Here is a 16658-nt window from a genome sequence, read left to right on the forward strand (position 1 = left end):
CTCTGTAAACATGAGGAAATTAGGTTTTGATATATATTTTCATATGAACTGTTTCAGAAGACACCATGCTGATGGAAATGAAGGACATCTAAATGAGCGTGATGAAACATCGGAATCTTACTCCATTCAAAGCCTCCCGCCTTTTTCAGCAGCAACTTGAAAGCACTGCGCCATTTCACACGCTGATCCATTGCAGCACAAAAGGTTCTTCTAAGACAAACTGTTTCTTTAATTTAAAATCAAAATTATTTTGAATTAAAAATTTTAAATCAATAATTAAAAATGTAAACCCCATTAAACTCAAAATTAATATGATCGGTTCAAGAACCACTCTTTCATAAATATATGTTTTAAAATGCCATTATACAGTGATGCAACAAGTCAGAGTTTACAGAAATATTATAAGAAGCATCCTCACAGGAACATCAACAGGTATGACCTCACCTGTACCGAGGGAGTGCGCCACATCGCTCGGCCTCTTGGTTGTCAGGCTGCTGTTCAGCACTTGGTCCACAAATACATGCTGTGGGGAGGGGTTGGGGGGGCATGGGAGTGGATTGCATTACGTAATCTTCTTGGGGCCAGGAACGACAGAGCATCTATGAGATAGCAGTAAGTTCCCTACCTTTGGCACGCCAAGCAATGGTCTGTAAACCGAGAAACAGAGAGAGGAGTCAGCTTGTGTGACACGGGAGAGGATCCAGAGCTCAGCGGGTAAGTCAAATAATTAGTCTGGCTCAGTTCCAGGGCTGGAACCTAAACAATTGCCTAGCAATACTTAAATGCAGGACAAGGCCATGCACTGAAACAATATGCCTACAAACCAAGTATGGTCCTGGTTTTAAACAAGAGCTCTCCAGTACGGCAACTGTGATCCAAAGTCAAAGGCCTAATCCTGTGTTTAGGAGGCATCTTACCTCTGGTGTGTCCTGCACATGTGTCTCAGTGTGTCCATCTGCTCCGAGCCTATGGGACTGCTTCTGTGCCGGACGGCCGACTTGCACTGATGCTCTGAAACCAAGCAGGTTGGGCAGTTACAGGGTTGGATGAGGATGCAGAGTCTTATACAGCACCTCAATCTCTCCAGAATGGGACTAAAGTCAGTGCTAGGACATCACCACAAAACTGTCCTTCCATAAAGCACATTATCTTCCACCAGTAAGGAGCTGCAGAACAATCACGCAATCAATGAAAAAAAATGAAATAATATAAATAAAACCGAGTCCCAAAATTCCTGAGAATGACAAACACAACTAGTGAATGAGAGAGAGAAAATTAGTCTATCTTGCTTGACTGGACATTTAATAACTTGATGTTGGTAGGATTTTGCCTGTTTCTGAATTAACTCACAATAAAAATCAGCGCACGTTCAATGGAATAGGGAGATCTGTGTTTTGACCAGAGGCAGACCACAAACCCTTACCCCACTTCTCCTGCAAGGTGGTGAGGTTGGAGAGCAGTCGCTCATGATACAGCCTCTCCAGCTGGATGAACTGGATGGCTCGTTCATCTGAAGGAGGGTGTGGTCAAGAAAAGCAGCACATGGACTGGGACCATTTCTCATGAGTAAGAACAGGGCAGAACACCATCTGTGACTCATTCTCGCAGGGCCAATCCCAGAACAGCTCTTTATTCTTTTTCCCCTCCAGCCATTATCCCAAAAGGCAAAAACTCTGCAGGAACTGCCCTTCCAAATGTTAATGTGTAGCGCACTGCGTTAAATCAACTACCACAACACTGTTATTTTGGATTTTAGATGAGGGTGGAGCTTACCAAAATGTAAAGAGTAGTAACGCACATGAATAGGAAGAGTAGAGAAGGATTTATTGTGGGGATGGTGACTGGGTCAAAGCACTGGTTCAGCTCCAGCTTGATGCGTTTTTAGAGTGCAGTAAATCAACAACGCGATTCACACACACGCCGCATTTAAAATCATCCAGGTGGCCTTTACTGACCCAGCCACCACAAAGCTTCATTTTCCACTCCTTGTGCGATGACCAAACCTCCTAAAACACAAGCCTTTTGGCCAGGTTGGAGGAGCGATTTAGGTCAAGGCAGGAGAGACAACGAGCAGCGTGTGCAGCGAAACAGCGAGCCACTAGGGGAACCACATGTCCAAGGGGACACTTACGTGATCATGGGTCTTACACCTTCCTTTAAAAGCTCAGATTCAGCCAGTGCTCCCAGTCATACTGGGCTCTGATGTGTGAGACTGTAGTGTAGAGCTAATATTTGAACCCACAAGGCTTGCAGCAGTTTAACAGGTGTCCCCTATAACATTTACACTGAACAGCAAGTCTTACCTTTCCACCAAACCTTCCATAAATTATTCCTACAACAAACTTTATATCTGTCACCATCTTTACACAATCTTAGCCAACTACACGTCTACTATATGATTTAAAAGACAGAGCCAATCAAAGGTCCGAATACACTTGCTGGAAACTGGTCCCCCCGATAAGGCGTTCTGCTAACAAGTTTCAGCAGGATATCATTCCCTCAGTTTCTTAACAAGACAAATAAACTATATACTTTGTATGATGATGACGACAATCTCAATCGCATCAGTCTGTTCAGGTAAATATAATACAGATTAAACAGTATACTCTATACTATTTCAGTACTATTTTATTAGCTAATTTAGCTGACATCATTAGCTGTCACTTTCTTGCAAAATTGAGATACTTATAATTTGCATTTACATTTATACAGCAGCAGCATGTACTTTCTGAAGGGTAATACAGCCTTATTTGTACTACAGAAGGTGGGATCAAACATTGTTAGTAACATCCCATATGTAATGGCAGTGTCCCTGGGCTTTACAGGCAGAAATCTTGTAAACTTTGGCTAATTATAAAGGATGAATAAAAATAACATTAAAATCTAGACAATTTCATTACAAATGTTATAAAAACATGTTGATGTTTTTGTCACACAAATTTATTATTCAGGTATTTCAAGTGACTTTTTTGAGGATTATTTTTCCTTACAAAGTAATGGTATTCGACCCTCTTACAGTGGGAATTCAGGTAGGAGGGCAATTTCACAGAATAAATCAACCCTGAAATATAAGGAATGAGTTTATCGCCTAGGTATGCTCACAATTTCCACTGGTTCTGTACATTACATTGATAGTAGGCTATTGCACTGTGACTTCACTTCGTATATTACTGCGGTTAAAATGAATTCTTACACTGTTACCACTTGAACAGTTTTCATATAATGGGCTTTTACAAATAAAAACCTTTTTAATCCAGGAGGTAGATATATGCCATGTCAATGTGATTACAAACATCAACTGTTAAGATAAATTCTGTATAGATATTGTCATTTTGTAATGGCCCTGGCTTCATTTGTTTGAGACACAGGAAAGTTTCCTGTTCATCGTGCTTCGTGTAGATTACACTGCATTGTTAGTAATAAAGTAGAGTAAATCCATTGTATCGACTTCTGAGCACAAGAACGAATGAAAGCCATCTGAAATGAGAGCTCCAGTTATGCTCGAAGTATTAAGACAAGGATACAATCTTCTTCAAGAAAGCAGGCTTCGGCTATCTGGAGGGGAAAGAAAAATATGAAAAACTTTCTTTGAACCAATGAATTCAGAACAGCGTGTAGCATATATCCACACAGTATGTCCACTGATAGAACACACACTATAAACTATTACAAGTTTGTTTTAAATCATACACTTTGTCAAAAAGCTAATAGTGCACATTAGGAAAACAGATGGCCAAAATCTAAGAGTGAAACAGAAACTGAAAAGGCTAAGATATCTCCAAGAACACTGTAGACCCACAAAAAAAAGGCATTTAAAATCTATTTAAATCTTTTTCCACAGAAAGTTTCCTTATATTAGAGCCATAAAACTTGGTCACCTCTTGCTCTCAAAACCGATCTTCCTCGACCATTTTGTCAAACTAAACCAGGCCCCAGAAATGGTTGTCTTAAGGGGTGTTACATGCATCATATTTATTAGCAGATTGAACAAATGGTCAGTTACCTAAGGAATGATTTTGGTTTGCCCAGTACACACTTCTATGAATACATACAAATTTTGACATTCTATGAAACACATGAAATGGAGAATTGATGACAAAACAAAGCTGAAAAACAGCTCATTGCAACAATTTGAGGAGTAGAATAAGTGTATTATACACTGTTTTAATAAGTGTTGGTAGTAGCGTTATGATGCATTAAGGGAGACATGGGACCATGAGCCTGATTTGACTATTCTTTGTCATTAAGAGACATCTATGTATGTTAAGGGCTTCCCTGTGTGTCCCTCCTTTATGCATCCAGTAAGAAAACTTCAAGATCATTCACAGAATCTACCTCACTTCAGTGTTTTCACATGATGCTCCTGAGGACAATAAGATAGAATACAAGGTAGTGTCACAGAATAGAAAGTAGCCTGAAAGGTTTTCACTCAACCATTACAAAAACCCTAAACAAGAAGTTTGATTTGTCAACCTCTTTTTGTTAAACCACAACCTAAAATTATTTTTTGATTAAGTTATGGACTGTAGGCTGATTAGTCTGATATGCATGTCAAGGAAAGGTACTTTAGTGATATGGTCCACACCTGAAGTTCCTTTTCTAAATGTGGGTAGTCCAAGTGAAAAATAATATTTATACAATTCAAAAAGAATTCGGCAATGTCTGGATACCCTTCTGTTATCAAATAGTCCGACATGATCGCACCAGTGGAATACTGCAACATGTAAAGTAAGTGGATATACTTGCAGCTTTTGGTATTATGTCTACGTATCTGATAACCGGTGTTGTTTGTTCATAAAACACCTGCTGTGCCATTCCGGTGAGGTGAGACATCAGGACAAACTCTCAGTTGTCATGAAAGTGGTCCCCCCCCATCAATTTACAAAAAAAAAAAAAAACTGAACTCCACTGAACACAAGGCTGCTTTAGAGGCAGACAACATGTACAGCAAGGTAAAACAAAGGTTCTTCAGAGTGTTTTCTCAGGAACTACACAAGACACCAAGACAAACACTTGGCTCAATCTCATGAACAAAAGATAAGAGGTCTGTGGTGATTTTAGACACTTAAACAAGCTACCAGACTTTGAAAAAACACCATTCGAAAAATAAAGCACTTATATTATGACCCTTCATTTTTTTTGATAGATATTTAAATTTATCACATTTTAACTAAAAGTCTCCTTACCACAATGTGGTGGGATTTGAAATATCTGTAATCCAATGCACACTTTTAACAATTTTTAGAACCCAAATTCCAACTCAGTCTTGTGAAAAAGATGAAATAATGCAAATTAAAAACCTCAATCCACTATAAATAATAAAATTAAGTAAAATAAAGGTAATTTAAAAAAAAAAAAAAAAAAATTAATGGCCCCAACAAGTATGCCAGTACCAACATGTTTGTTGAAGTGCTTGTTAGTTACAGACAAGGTTTAAACAGTTTGATTCTTCCACAAAGCCTCATCAAGAAGTTAACATTAAAGATGAAGAAAAGACAAGCTGATATTTTCTTTCCCATGCCTTAAAAATGTCCCCCCCCCCAACCCACACAGTAATGGGAACTAACTGTGCTATAACAACTATAACAAGATCTTTACTGAAAATCTCAGTCCCTTGTTTTTCAAAATGATTTCAACTAAGATTTGCTTGCAAATTTCTTGCTAAATCATCATGGCCACCACCATTCTGAGCAAAAACGTGAAAGATTCTCATTACTGTAAGAGAAAAGTTTCTCATCTGGTTTGGTTTAAAGCACTCCCAGTGCTCTGATACTGAGCCAAAGAAAGTTGATCTCTGTATCTCATGGTGGTAAGATTCACAGCTGAAAACTGGTACCTTAGAAAACTAAGTGAAACCCTGAGAGAAGAAAAGCTAGTAGATAAAGACAAAAAGCAACTTTGCTAGAAGCTGACATGGGCAAAGACAAGAAATGGAAAAATTACAAGATGAAGTAGCCTGAATCACACAACAGGACTTGCTGGTCACACACAGGATGTCATCGCAGAGGCCCCATTGTCACATCTTCATAAGCATGGGCATTAAAAGTTCAGCTGGTTCTTCAGGTACACCCACATCAAACCTGTTCCACTGGGAGCACGCAATCTTTAAAGTTTCCAAGTGCACACATCAGCAGGGATCACGTTAATCACATGGCAGTGAAATGTTGTTTCCGGGCTCACCCTGTTCATACGCCAAGTTTTTTTTTTTTTTTTTTTTTTAATATAACACTGTCCCCCATGATCAGCTCCTCAGGAATTCCACAGCACAATTGTAAAGGCATGTTCAAGGAACAAAGCCTTTTGCCCAGCGTGCACGAAAACTGGGTGGAGACTTGGGTGCGACTACATACTGCAAATATGCACTATTACCTGGCACTAATAACACACTAATGATTACAATCAACCTGAAATAAGGAAACCTAGCTATTATGCATCCAAACAGTCTAATGCCCAAAAATAACTGAGTCAAACACATGGGATGCAAACAACGTCCTTCCTCGAACACACTGTCTGCATCAACGTTATTAATAAAGCGCTTGAGTGAAGGAGCTCTGGAATTGCGTTCTTTATTGCTCTTTGGCATGTCTTAACACTTGGAGCGCAGACACCGAACCCAAAACTCACAAACACAAAACTTCACAGGGATCAACAACGCAACTCATCTGGATGGTCTCCTCCTTACAGTGATTTACATTAATTAATTTAGCTGATACTTTTCGCCAAAGTTCCGCTTGGGACAGGCAGTTTCAGTCAGAGTGTGCGCGCGTACGTTTTCGCCAAAGTGACTTACAATGATTCACCCATTTATAGAGCTACATAATTTTTTTTTACTACAGTTTTGATTAAATACCTTGTTCAACAGTACTACAGTGGGGGCAGGTTTCAAACCAGTGACCTCAGTCCACAGAAGGCAGTTGTTACCCCATGCTACTGTTAACCTCTGCTGAGAAGCGGCTCAATAAAGCCTGTGTTCCTAGAGCTCTTTCCTCCGTAACACCATTGTTAACAGTGTGCTGGAGCTGCGTAGTTACAATATCTGTCCTAACTCAGTGATGTTGACTTGGGTGCTGTTTTGAAGTTCGCCACCACTTAGTAGTTCAAGTTAAACTCTGCCGCTGTTGTCCAAGCTAACTGGCATCAGGCAAGCAGGGACATAAACAGCACAAATGATAGTGACGCTTTACTGATTTCATCATCTCAGAATTGCTTTGTTGTTTTTAATAACAGTAGTGTAGGGGAGTCAAGAATACAACCTAACAAAGGAACAAAGTTCACAGACTTACTTCACCCATGATCTCTTAAGTTCATGTCATGTGTAAATGTTCAAGCACTATAAAATGAGATCATGCCTGTTAAATCTTCACGCAGCTACTCCTGTAATGTAACACAAGTGTTTATATATACACATATATTACAAAAAAAAAAAGAACTACTAGGAATCATTAATATTCAGATAAAGTTTTACACAGCTACTTGTGTAACGAACATTGGTTCATATGGTGGAAACTAAGTGTCTTGCTGGGATATATTGCAAAAGAAATGACACAATGTACAGACTTCTGATATCAATAAATGTGAAATGACATCATACCCAATAGACCAACAATATCAAAATGGCACAGGGATAGAGAAAACAGTAACCAAAAAATCTCCAAGACAAAAACATGTCTTGACCCCAAAAAAAATCCGAATACTAAAAACCACAAAACAATAGCTGTACAGATACCAAAACAGTCAACATGCAAACTGAGATGAGAAACAAAATAAAAACGATTACAGCAGACAAGATAAAAACAGTATAAGAGCATCTCTTCATTAAGGCCATTTGGGTGCAGTGTGCTTGAGTGTTCGACTGAATAGGGTGCTACTTGAAAGTATGCAAAGCTCTCATGTCCCTCAGTTTCACAATGAAGCCGTGATTTATTGAGAAGCAGTGTTTCTCATCTGACATAACAAGTGTGTAATGAGCAGTTCTATATGTTGCTTTAGAGGAAATTGTGTGCGTAGCAGAAACACACAAGTAGCATCCGGCTGATGAAGAGAGCGATGAGCATGAACCACCGAGCCGAAAGAAGAAAAAGACAAAGCCAATGGCAAGTTGCTGAAGGAGAAATCAAGTAGTGTCAACAAAAACATGGCCAATAGCTCATAGGCAGGTGGGGGGAGGGGGGAAGAAGTGAACCCCAAATTGCATTGGTTAAACCAAGTAGGTAAGTAGAATCAGCTGTGTAGATGATCATAGTCATTTATTCATTTTATAAATTTAATTTAAGATTTTACACAAGAATAACGACCATCCCTATAGGATTCACCTAGTCGTAAGCAGCACTGTATACTATACTAGACAGGACATCAGAGCCCTTCATTTTATGGCCGTTGAGGTGGTGAAACTTTGAAGGTGTGAATAGGGACGCACGCACGCACAAAACTGTAACATACAGAGGCTTGGTATAGTCACTCAATCATGTCACCCCAAAAGACTTACTTCCTTACTAACCTGATGCAGGGACCGAGGCAGAAGGCTGTGGTCACTGTGCTCCCCCAGCTCCTTTAATGAGGCCAGCAAGGCGGAGCTAAGATCACTGGGGGAGGGGCTTGATCTTGGAGAGGAGGAGTCACTGGGAGGATGCATAGATGTGCTGCTTCCTGTATAACACCCAGCACAGGGCACAAAAGGGGAAGGGAACCAGAGTAAGCAATAACAAAGACTTACAATATCCTATTACATCAACAAGTTTTATTCAAACATAAAATAATCAAAGCTACAATAGTAAGACCACATTTGAGTAGATGACTATTTAAGACTACCTGAAAGGACTATTTCAGCTACCATACTCCTCTCAATGTTCTCACACACACACACACACACACACACACACACACACACACAAAGCCTTTCAGGTTAATACCTTTTCATGACTTTGCAAAAAACACCAAGTCAAAGGTCCTCCCCATTTACACCAAACAATACCAAGACACTAATGAAAGGTAACAGTACTGAGTTAATCCCATCCTAGAAGTGAATGAGATGGGCCAACAAAACCTCTCTGCAGACATACAATATGTACAGCAGACCTTGCCTAAAACCAAAAAGTAGTATCAAAATTCACTACATTCTCCAAGCTCACACTGTCAGGGTTCCTTTACATTTAAGGCAATCAAAAAAATCAACATGTGGGGAGTCATCTCCTACATCCCCATGGCTGATGGAGTCTACAATGTGCTTGAGTGTTCAGTGCTGCCATCACCAAGGGGGGGTGGGGGTGTACTTTACACTTATTTAGCAGACACTTTTCTCCAAAGTGACTTCCAATGAACTCTATGTAGTGTTATCAGCCCACACACCTTATTCACCAAGGTGACTTATGCTGCTAGATACACTACTTACACTGGGTCACTCATCCATACATCAGTGGAACACACTTTCTCTCAGTCACTCACACACTACAGCGTAGAGAAGAGTCAGTGGTGTACTGCAGTGTATGGCCCCAATACACCAGGCAGCCCGTTGAGCTCTTCAAAGGAGAGAGCAGTGCCCTCTGGGAAATGAAGCACACCTCCCAGCTCACAGCAGTCACTTAACTTCAAACTATGTGTTATGCAGGCAGAATTTCAGTCACATTTATGTACACAGCTGTGACAGATGTAACTACCAGACTAAGGCACTAAAATTAAAGATGAACCAAATCTGGTCATTTCTGTACCCAGAGTTATTCAGATTTCTGAGTGTGAGGAAGTACCCCTGTTCAAGCCTAGTAACCATTACTATCCAGTACAAATATACAGCATGGGCAGCATGGCCGTACAGCAAGTAGTGCTGCTGTCTCACAATGCCTGGGTGGTGCGAGAGGACACGGGTTTGATCCCCACTCAGTCTGTGTGGAGTTTGCATGTTCTCCCCGTGTCTGTGTGGATTTTCTCCGGGTGCTCCAGCTATTCCCACAGCCCAAAGACAAGCTGTTCAGGTTCTCCCATAGTGTGTGAGTGATAGGGAGAGTGTGTTCCACTGATGTATGGATGAGTGACCCATTTTAAGTAGTGTAAGTCACCTTGGTGAATAAGGTGCGTGGGCTGATAACACTATATAGAGTTCATTGGAATTTGCCTTGGAAAGAAAAAAAAAAAAAAAGTGTCCAATAAATGAATAAATGTAAATATACTGGATACTGTGACTGACAAAACTACATGGACTTTAAGGTCTCAAAAAACATCTCAGTAGCTAGAGCACCTGCATACTGTGTTTTAAGACAACTGGTTAGAATGTCAACTAAAGATGATGCAGGACACTTTAGATTGAGTGAAGGTCAAAAGGAAGAGCCCTACAGTTTACATTTACATTTATTCATTCAGCAGATGCTTTTCTCCAAAGCGATGTACATCTCAGAGGAAATACAATTTGCGCATTACATTAGGAGAAAGTTATAGTGAATATATGACAAAGGCTCAGGTGTTCAGGAAACTGCAATGTGAACGCCATTGGACTTACCTGTTGTAGCTTGGCCATCTTCCTTATCATGGAGTCCTGCGTGCTCCTCAGGTTGGTCCTTCATCAAATCCTGCTGCAGTCCCACCACCTGGACTACCTCATGGTGCTGGATCCGAATCCCCTCTAAGTCCGGAAGGCCCAGACTTGAGTCGAACTCAGCGTTGATGGGAGGGGCCACTGGTGCGTCTAGCGCTTGAACCACCTCTTTGTCATTGTGGTGCTCTCCCCCGTCCATGAGTACCTCTGCTCGGCGACCATGAAGTTCAGCTCTGCTCACCTCACCTGTGGTCTCCGCTGAAATTAGACAGTTTTTATGTAATCATCTCTTCTGCTTGCAAGTAACATAAGAGTGCATCGCAATACATATAGTCTTCCCCAGGATTTTGGGATCATTCTGATAAGCTGAATCTTGAACAGATTCCCAATTCCACCAAATAAATAAATATGTAACTCATACCCATGTACACCTCAGCTTATGTACAACCAGTATAAGTTTATACTCTCCATTTATCCATCCATCCATCGTCAACAACCACCCGAGCAGGGGTCATGGTGAGCTGGAGCCTGACCCGGCAACACAGGGCGCAAGGCCGAAGGAGAAGAGGACACACCCTGGACAGGATGCGAGTCCGTCGCAGGGCACCCCAAGCAGGGCTTGAGCCCCAGATGCGTCACACAGCAGGCACCGGCCGAACCGGCCGTGCCACACCACGCCACGCCACCATGCCCCCCTATTCATACTCTCAAAAATAAGAATAACTTTTATTTTTAGGAGTTGTAGTATCCAATACTGAGTGCAAGAAACAAGTCCCAACAAGGAGAAAAGGACCCTTATGTTACCAAACTCAACACATCTTCAGCTTATTGTAAGTTCATTGAAACCTTTACCAACCTTGTTTCTGGTGCAGTTTTTGGACTGAAGGGACAAACCACAATAAATCTGCCAGCTGAAAAAACATTTTAACATCTGAAAATTAGTTACTACCATTGCCATCTGAGCAACAGAAGACCAAAGAAGTTGGCAGTGACCTTAAGTTAGGGAATTAGTCAGTGAAATCTAGAATATAATGGACTGTTTGGCTGCATTATTTCAACCAGAGTGTTCCCCTTCCATAGAGAATCTACTGTGCAGACCTTTCCTGTCCTCACCAATCACCATTTCAATAAATAGCACGAATAAAAGCAAAAGTCAGCAAAAACGTTCTTTGAGGAAGTCCTGCTCCCTAAAGGACATACTGCCACATGGTTTATGTAACTTAGTGATGACATGTCTATAATTTATTTCTATAAGGACTCAAAGAACCTATGTTTGAGCAAGATGAAGACAGCAGAAAAGGAAAAAATGGTAAATCGTTTAATACCATGTCACTTCAGAGAAAAACATTAAGCTAATGAATTCACAACATTAACGGATTTGGCAATTCAGAGACTGTCAATACGATGCAACATGAGCGAATGTTTCCTTATGCTAAGCTTAATTAAGTCTCTATAGATGGTTAAGTGAATTCATTGTATTCTGTAATTTTCCTAAATATTCATAGGAAGGTATTCTACATTTACTTTGTTGTTGTGCTGAATGACCGAACCAAATTGAAAGCTGGGAATGGGAGATGTTTCGGCAGAACTCGCCTGTGTGTGTTATTTTTAAAATCAAATAAAGAGCTTTAAAGTTTTTGAGAATTACTGGGGGGCGGAGACCTGAAAGTTACTTAACTGATCAGTACTGTGGTAACATTAACTGGGCCTGGCCTTCCTCCAACACTCAGTACCCAGTGCGAAGGAGAACTGTCAATAAATTAACCAGCTGGTTAACTGCAGCAACTTGCTCGTGGTTCCGTTGGAATTACATTCATTCAACATTCATTTTCATCCCTAGAAAAACTCTTCTGTTGTTTCCAACAAGCCAACAACTTACAAAGCTACTCAAATATATTTTGCACAACAGAAGTTAAGAAACCCAATGGATACAAACATTAATAAATTAATTGTAAAATAATAATTTGACAACACAGCACTATAAGATTTTAATATAATAACACAGCAGGGACCCTCAAATGCCTATAGCACCAACCTGACCATCTACAGCAAGAAGGTCCAGGGAAGACAAGCCAGCCCATGTCCCCGTAGGGTATTTGAGATGGCTGGGGCTCCCTCCTGCTCCATGCTCCTGTGAACACCCACACCGCCAGGCAAACAGGGATCTCCTCCAGAAGCACTGGTGGGCTAATGAAACCAGCAGCTCATGACTGGGCAAAGCGGACGGTTCACAGCAAGCACAGCAGGACTGTGTACTCCATGCCCATTTAATGTACCTGCAGTTCTTCAAGGAAAACATAAGAGGATGATCGACTATGACAAAACTGTGAGAAAAGGGTAAAAAGTTAATATTTTTAAATTTGGTGCTTCAGTAGTGTAGATGTTCACTACAACAGAGAAGGCTGCTTGTTTCTCAGATTACTGTACACAAAGTGGTTTTTAAAACAACAATGGAAAAATCCACTACCATAATAAGCTTCCCAAGAACATTAAACACCTTCCACTGAACAAGAATGTAGGCCTTCAACACGAAACCTGCCTAACCTCTTGTTAAGTATGCACTGATATTCAAGCATGAAGAAAAAGGGGAAAAAAAAAAAAAAAAGCAAGTTGCAGCTATGCCAGCGATACAAAACGGGACAGATTGGAACACAGGCGACCTGAGGAGCTCAATTCTGTGCATGTCTTTGGATCCTTCCAACTCGACGCGTTCAGCAGCTCCAGCTGGCAAGTTTACTTGCCCACAGCGGCAGTGTGCCATCCACGCACAGAATCACACAAACCCAGGCGTTGTGTGTGTATGCTCATTTCAAGTGTCTGGACTTGGGTTCATTCCCCACACTGCGACCAGGGAGCAGCGGGATCCTTTTCATTTACTATGAGGATCCTGACACATGCTGTATGCGGCTGGATACTGAGATCAGTGTCGTGCAAACCAAGTCTCAACTGGGCAACCCTACATCCTGTCTTGCTCTTACACTCTTCTCCTGTATACTTCAATTATTCACTTAAATTCTGGTAAAAACACTGTGCGGACTAAAAGACTGCAATTTCACATTTAAGAGATTAACCACCATGGACTATAATATTTATACAGTACTATAATCAGTTTTGGGGGGGCGCGGTGGCGCAGTGGGTTGGACCGGGTCCTGCTCTCCGGTGGGTCTGGGGTTCGAGTCCTACTTGGGGTGCCTTGCGACAGACTGGCATCCTGTCCTGGGTGTGTCCCCTCCCCCTCCAGCCTTACGCCCTGTGTTGCCAAGTTAGGCTCTGGCTCCCCACGACCCCGAACAGGACAAGGGGTTCAGAAAATGTGTGTGTGTGTGTGTGTGTGTGTGTGTGTGTGTGTGTGTATTAAGCAAATGTTTTTCTCCTAAGCGACTCCCAATGAACTCTATGTAGTGTTATCAGCCCACACACCTTATTCACCAAGGTGACTTACACTGATAGATACACTACTTACAATGGGTCACTCATTCATACATCAGTGGAACACACGCTTTGTGTCACTCACAACACTATGGAGGAACCTAAATAGCATGTCTTTCGACAGTGGGAGGAAACCAGAGCACCCCAAGGAAACCCACACAGACACAGGGAGAACATACAAACTCCACATAGACTGAGCGCGGATTGAACCCACATCCTCTTGCACCATCCAGACGCTGTGAGTCAGCAGCGCTACTCGCAGTGCCACCACAGTGGCAATACTTTAAGTAAGAAGTCCAAAATTGTAGGGTTTTGGCTCTGGGTTCATTGTGGTGGAACAAAGTTCCTCTTTCATTCAGAACTGTTGAATCACTTTCAAGATTCAAGAAGGGTCTCAAAATATCTCTTATTTTTCTCCTGATCTCCTATGAGCTCCATAAGCCGTCACTACATTATTTGTGTTTCGAGAAGGTGGGGGTCTATTCATGTGATGCATGCCGGCAAGTGGTATTTATTTTTGTTTATGCTCAGTTCTACATCACCTTAGAGGAACACATCTGCCAAATGAATAAACATAAATATATAAAGATTTATTGAAATTATGTTTCACTTAACAGCACAAACTGTAATACAATGCATGCATTCGTTTACAGAGCAGGTGAAATCTGTCTTGTAAAGTCAGATTAAGGTTTTTATCAAGAAAAGAAATGTACTACAGTAAGTTTTTCTCCAAAGTAACTTACAATTATTTACCCATTTATACAGCTGCATAATTTAACAGGAGCAATTTCAGGTAAGTAGCTTGCTCAAGGGTACTAAAGCTGGAGATGGGATTCAAACCTGTGACTTTTGGGTCCAAAGGCAGCAGTGGTAACCACTACACTACCAGCATCCCCAAAGCAATACAATGACTTTACCGCAGGCCAGTTGACAAACTGCGACCAGCCACACCAGCATGTGTCAGGAATGAGTTTGGAAAACGCACTGGGAGTTATTGGCTGCAGCAGATTTTCGCAATGAATCTGTGACATTCTACTTGGGGTGTCCCCTGCAAGAACGAAACAACGTGAAACCTGGCACTTGGATAGAGCCTGAGCAGAGCATCAAACCTCCGCTTTCCCCTCCAGGGGCAGACATGCCGAGACCCGCAAACACTAGATTCTCATTAGAGAATTGTGCATCGCTCAATTGTACAGTTTCCATTTACAGACAAACCTCTTCTCCCAGGGCTGAAAACATGTCCACCAGCTGAATTGAGCACAGCTACGAAGGTGAAATCCAATTCACAGACAGGTAAAGTGGAACTTGTTTGCGTCAAAGGGTAAGCAGCAACCCAAGTATGGCTGGGGCAGAGTGTTGGAACGACACGAAGTCGTCCAGGCCTGCCAGATACACACAGGAACATCAAATAGCCCCTCAGGGCGCTCGCAACTGAAGGAGCTGCAGTGGAAGAGTAAATGGCGAAAATAAAGTAGGTCACAAACAGTGGGCCAATAGCGATCCCATCTGCTCCTCAGTGAAAAGAAGAGAAAAAAATAAAAATAAAAAAATAAATAAAGTCAACACCAGAGTCATTTACCTATGCAAAGGGAGAGCTGTGCGAGGAATCCAAGCAATAAATGACATAGTTTGGCCCAACTTCATGGCAATGGTGACATCTTCTCCATCAAACCAGACTGTGAATAGTAAAATTACTGTGCCTGCAGCCAGCCGAAAGAGACCAGAACCACACGGTCTGTGCCTTATGTCAAACCCAACCATCTTCCTGTATTTATAATGCATTTCAATTTACATTTATTCATTTAGCAGACGTGTTTCTTCAACGCGAATTACATCTCAGCAAAAATACAACTTGTGCATTACATTAAGAGAAAAAGACATGGCTGCAGACATTTATATTTACTACACTTCAGTACAGTAACGCTTGAGATTAATGCAGTGCTTATTACTGCACATCACAGCTAAATGTCTCTACTCCAAGTTATCAATGTGACGCTTTTTGCTTTATGTCAGTTGCCCGTTTCTACGCCACACTGACACACAATTCACTGAGAAGCAAGTCAGCGTGATTAAGACTTAAATGTTCATGTTGTGAAAACATGTCATGGTTTTAATGCTCTTCATTCAACTCTTGAAGAGAGTGAACAAATAGTAATCCACACATTAATAAGCATTAAACAGATGTATGTTTCATAGATGATGACTGTGATGTACTAATTGAGAAGAAAACCACCTTAGGGCACTCCATCCTACAAACAAACAGAGGACCGTGGAAAAAGGTGTCCCTCGTCTTCTGTCCTGTTCAGTGCTCCAAGTCAGAAAGGTTGCCCTCACAAAGTGGAGTAACAAGCCCTCCAAGTCATGTGTCACAAACCAGTTCGAGGGACAACGATGACACAACAGCCAGCCCCTTCAGGAACACGCACACTATAAACACACCCATTTAGGAAGCTTATGAAAGATGACTGCATTCTTCATACCTGGCATGTTTTCTACAGGTAAACATTAGGTTCACAATCCAGAAGAAGTTCTCAATCCAAGCATTAACAATTCAACTAGACACTAGTATGCAATCTGTTAATGCAACTCTGGCATTAATGCCATCAATCAGAGCTGCCATTAGAACCAACCTTCACTGAGTGAAAAGCTCACTTCTCATTGCATGTTAACATTAGTACTCATTATGAGTGTATCTCATAAACTGGTC

The 16658-nt window shown here is 41.3% G+C and overlaps 1 protein-coding gene across 1 annotated transcript in view; it reads right to left on the reverse strand.

Annotated features, from left to right (window-relative positions):
• The window catches only part of cnstb (consortin, connexin sorting protein b), a 28417-nt gene that overhangs the window by 8971 nt on the left and 2788 nt on the right, over nt 1–16658 (reverse strand). Inside the window, exons 2-8 of the mRNA XM_018735335.2 lie at nt 10487–10777; nt 8498–8646; nt 3525–3555; nt 1424–1510; nt 918–1011; nt 626–647; nt 445–523 (exon numbers count right to left, since the gene is read on the reverse strand). Coding sequence (XP_018590851.2) covers nt 445–523; nt 626–647; nt 918–1011; nt 1424–1510; nt 3525–3555; nt 8498–8646; nt 10487–10721 — 697 coding nt within the window. The 5' untranslated portion in view covers nt 10722–10777. The remainder of the gene's footprint in view (nt 1–444; nt 524–625; nt 648–917; nt 1012–1423; nt 1511–3524; nt 3556–8497; nt 8647–10486; nt 10778–16658) is intronic.

The sequence above is a fragment of the Scleropages formosus genome, chromosome 1 (assembly GCF_900964775.1).
Source record: "Scleropages formosus chromosome 1, fSclFor1.1, whole genome shotgun sequence".
NCBI classification, from domain to species: Eukaryota; Metazoa; Chordata; class Actinopteri; order Osteoglossiformes; family Osteoglossidae; genus Scleropages; species Scleropages formosus.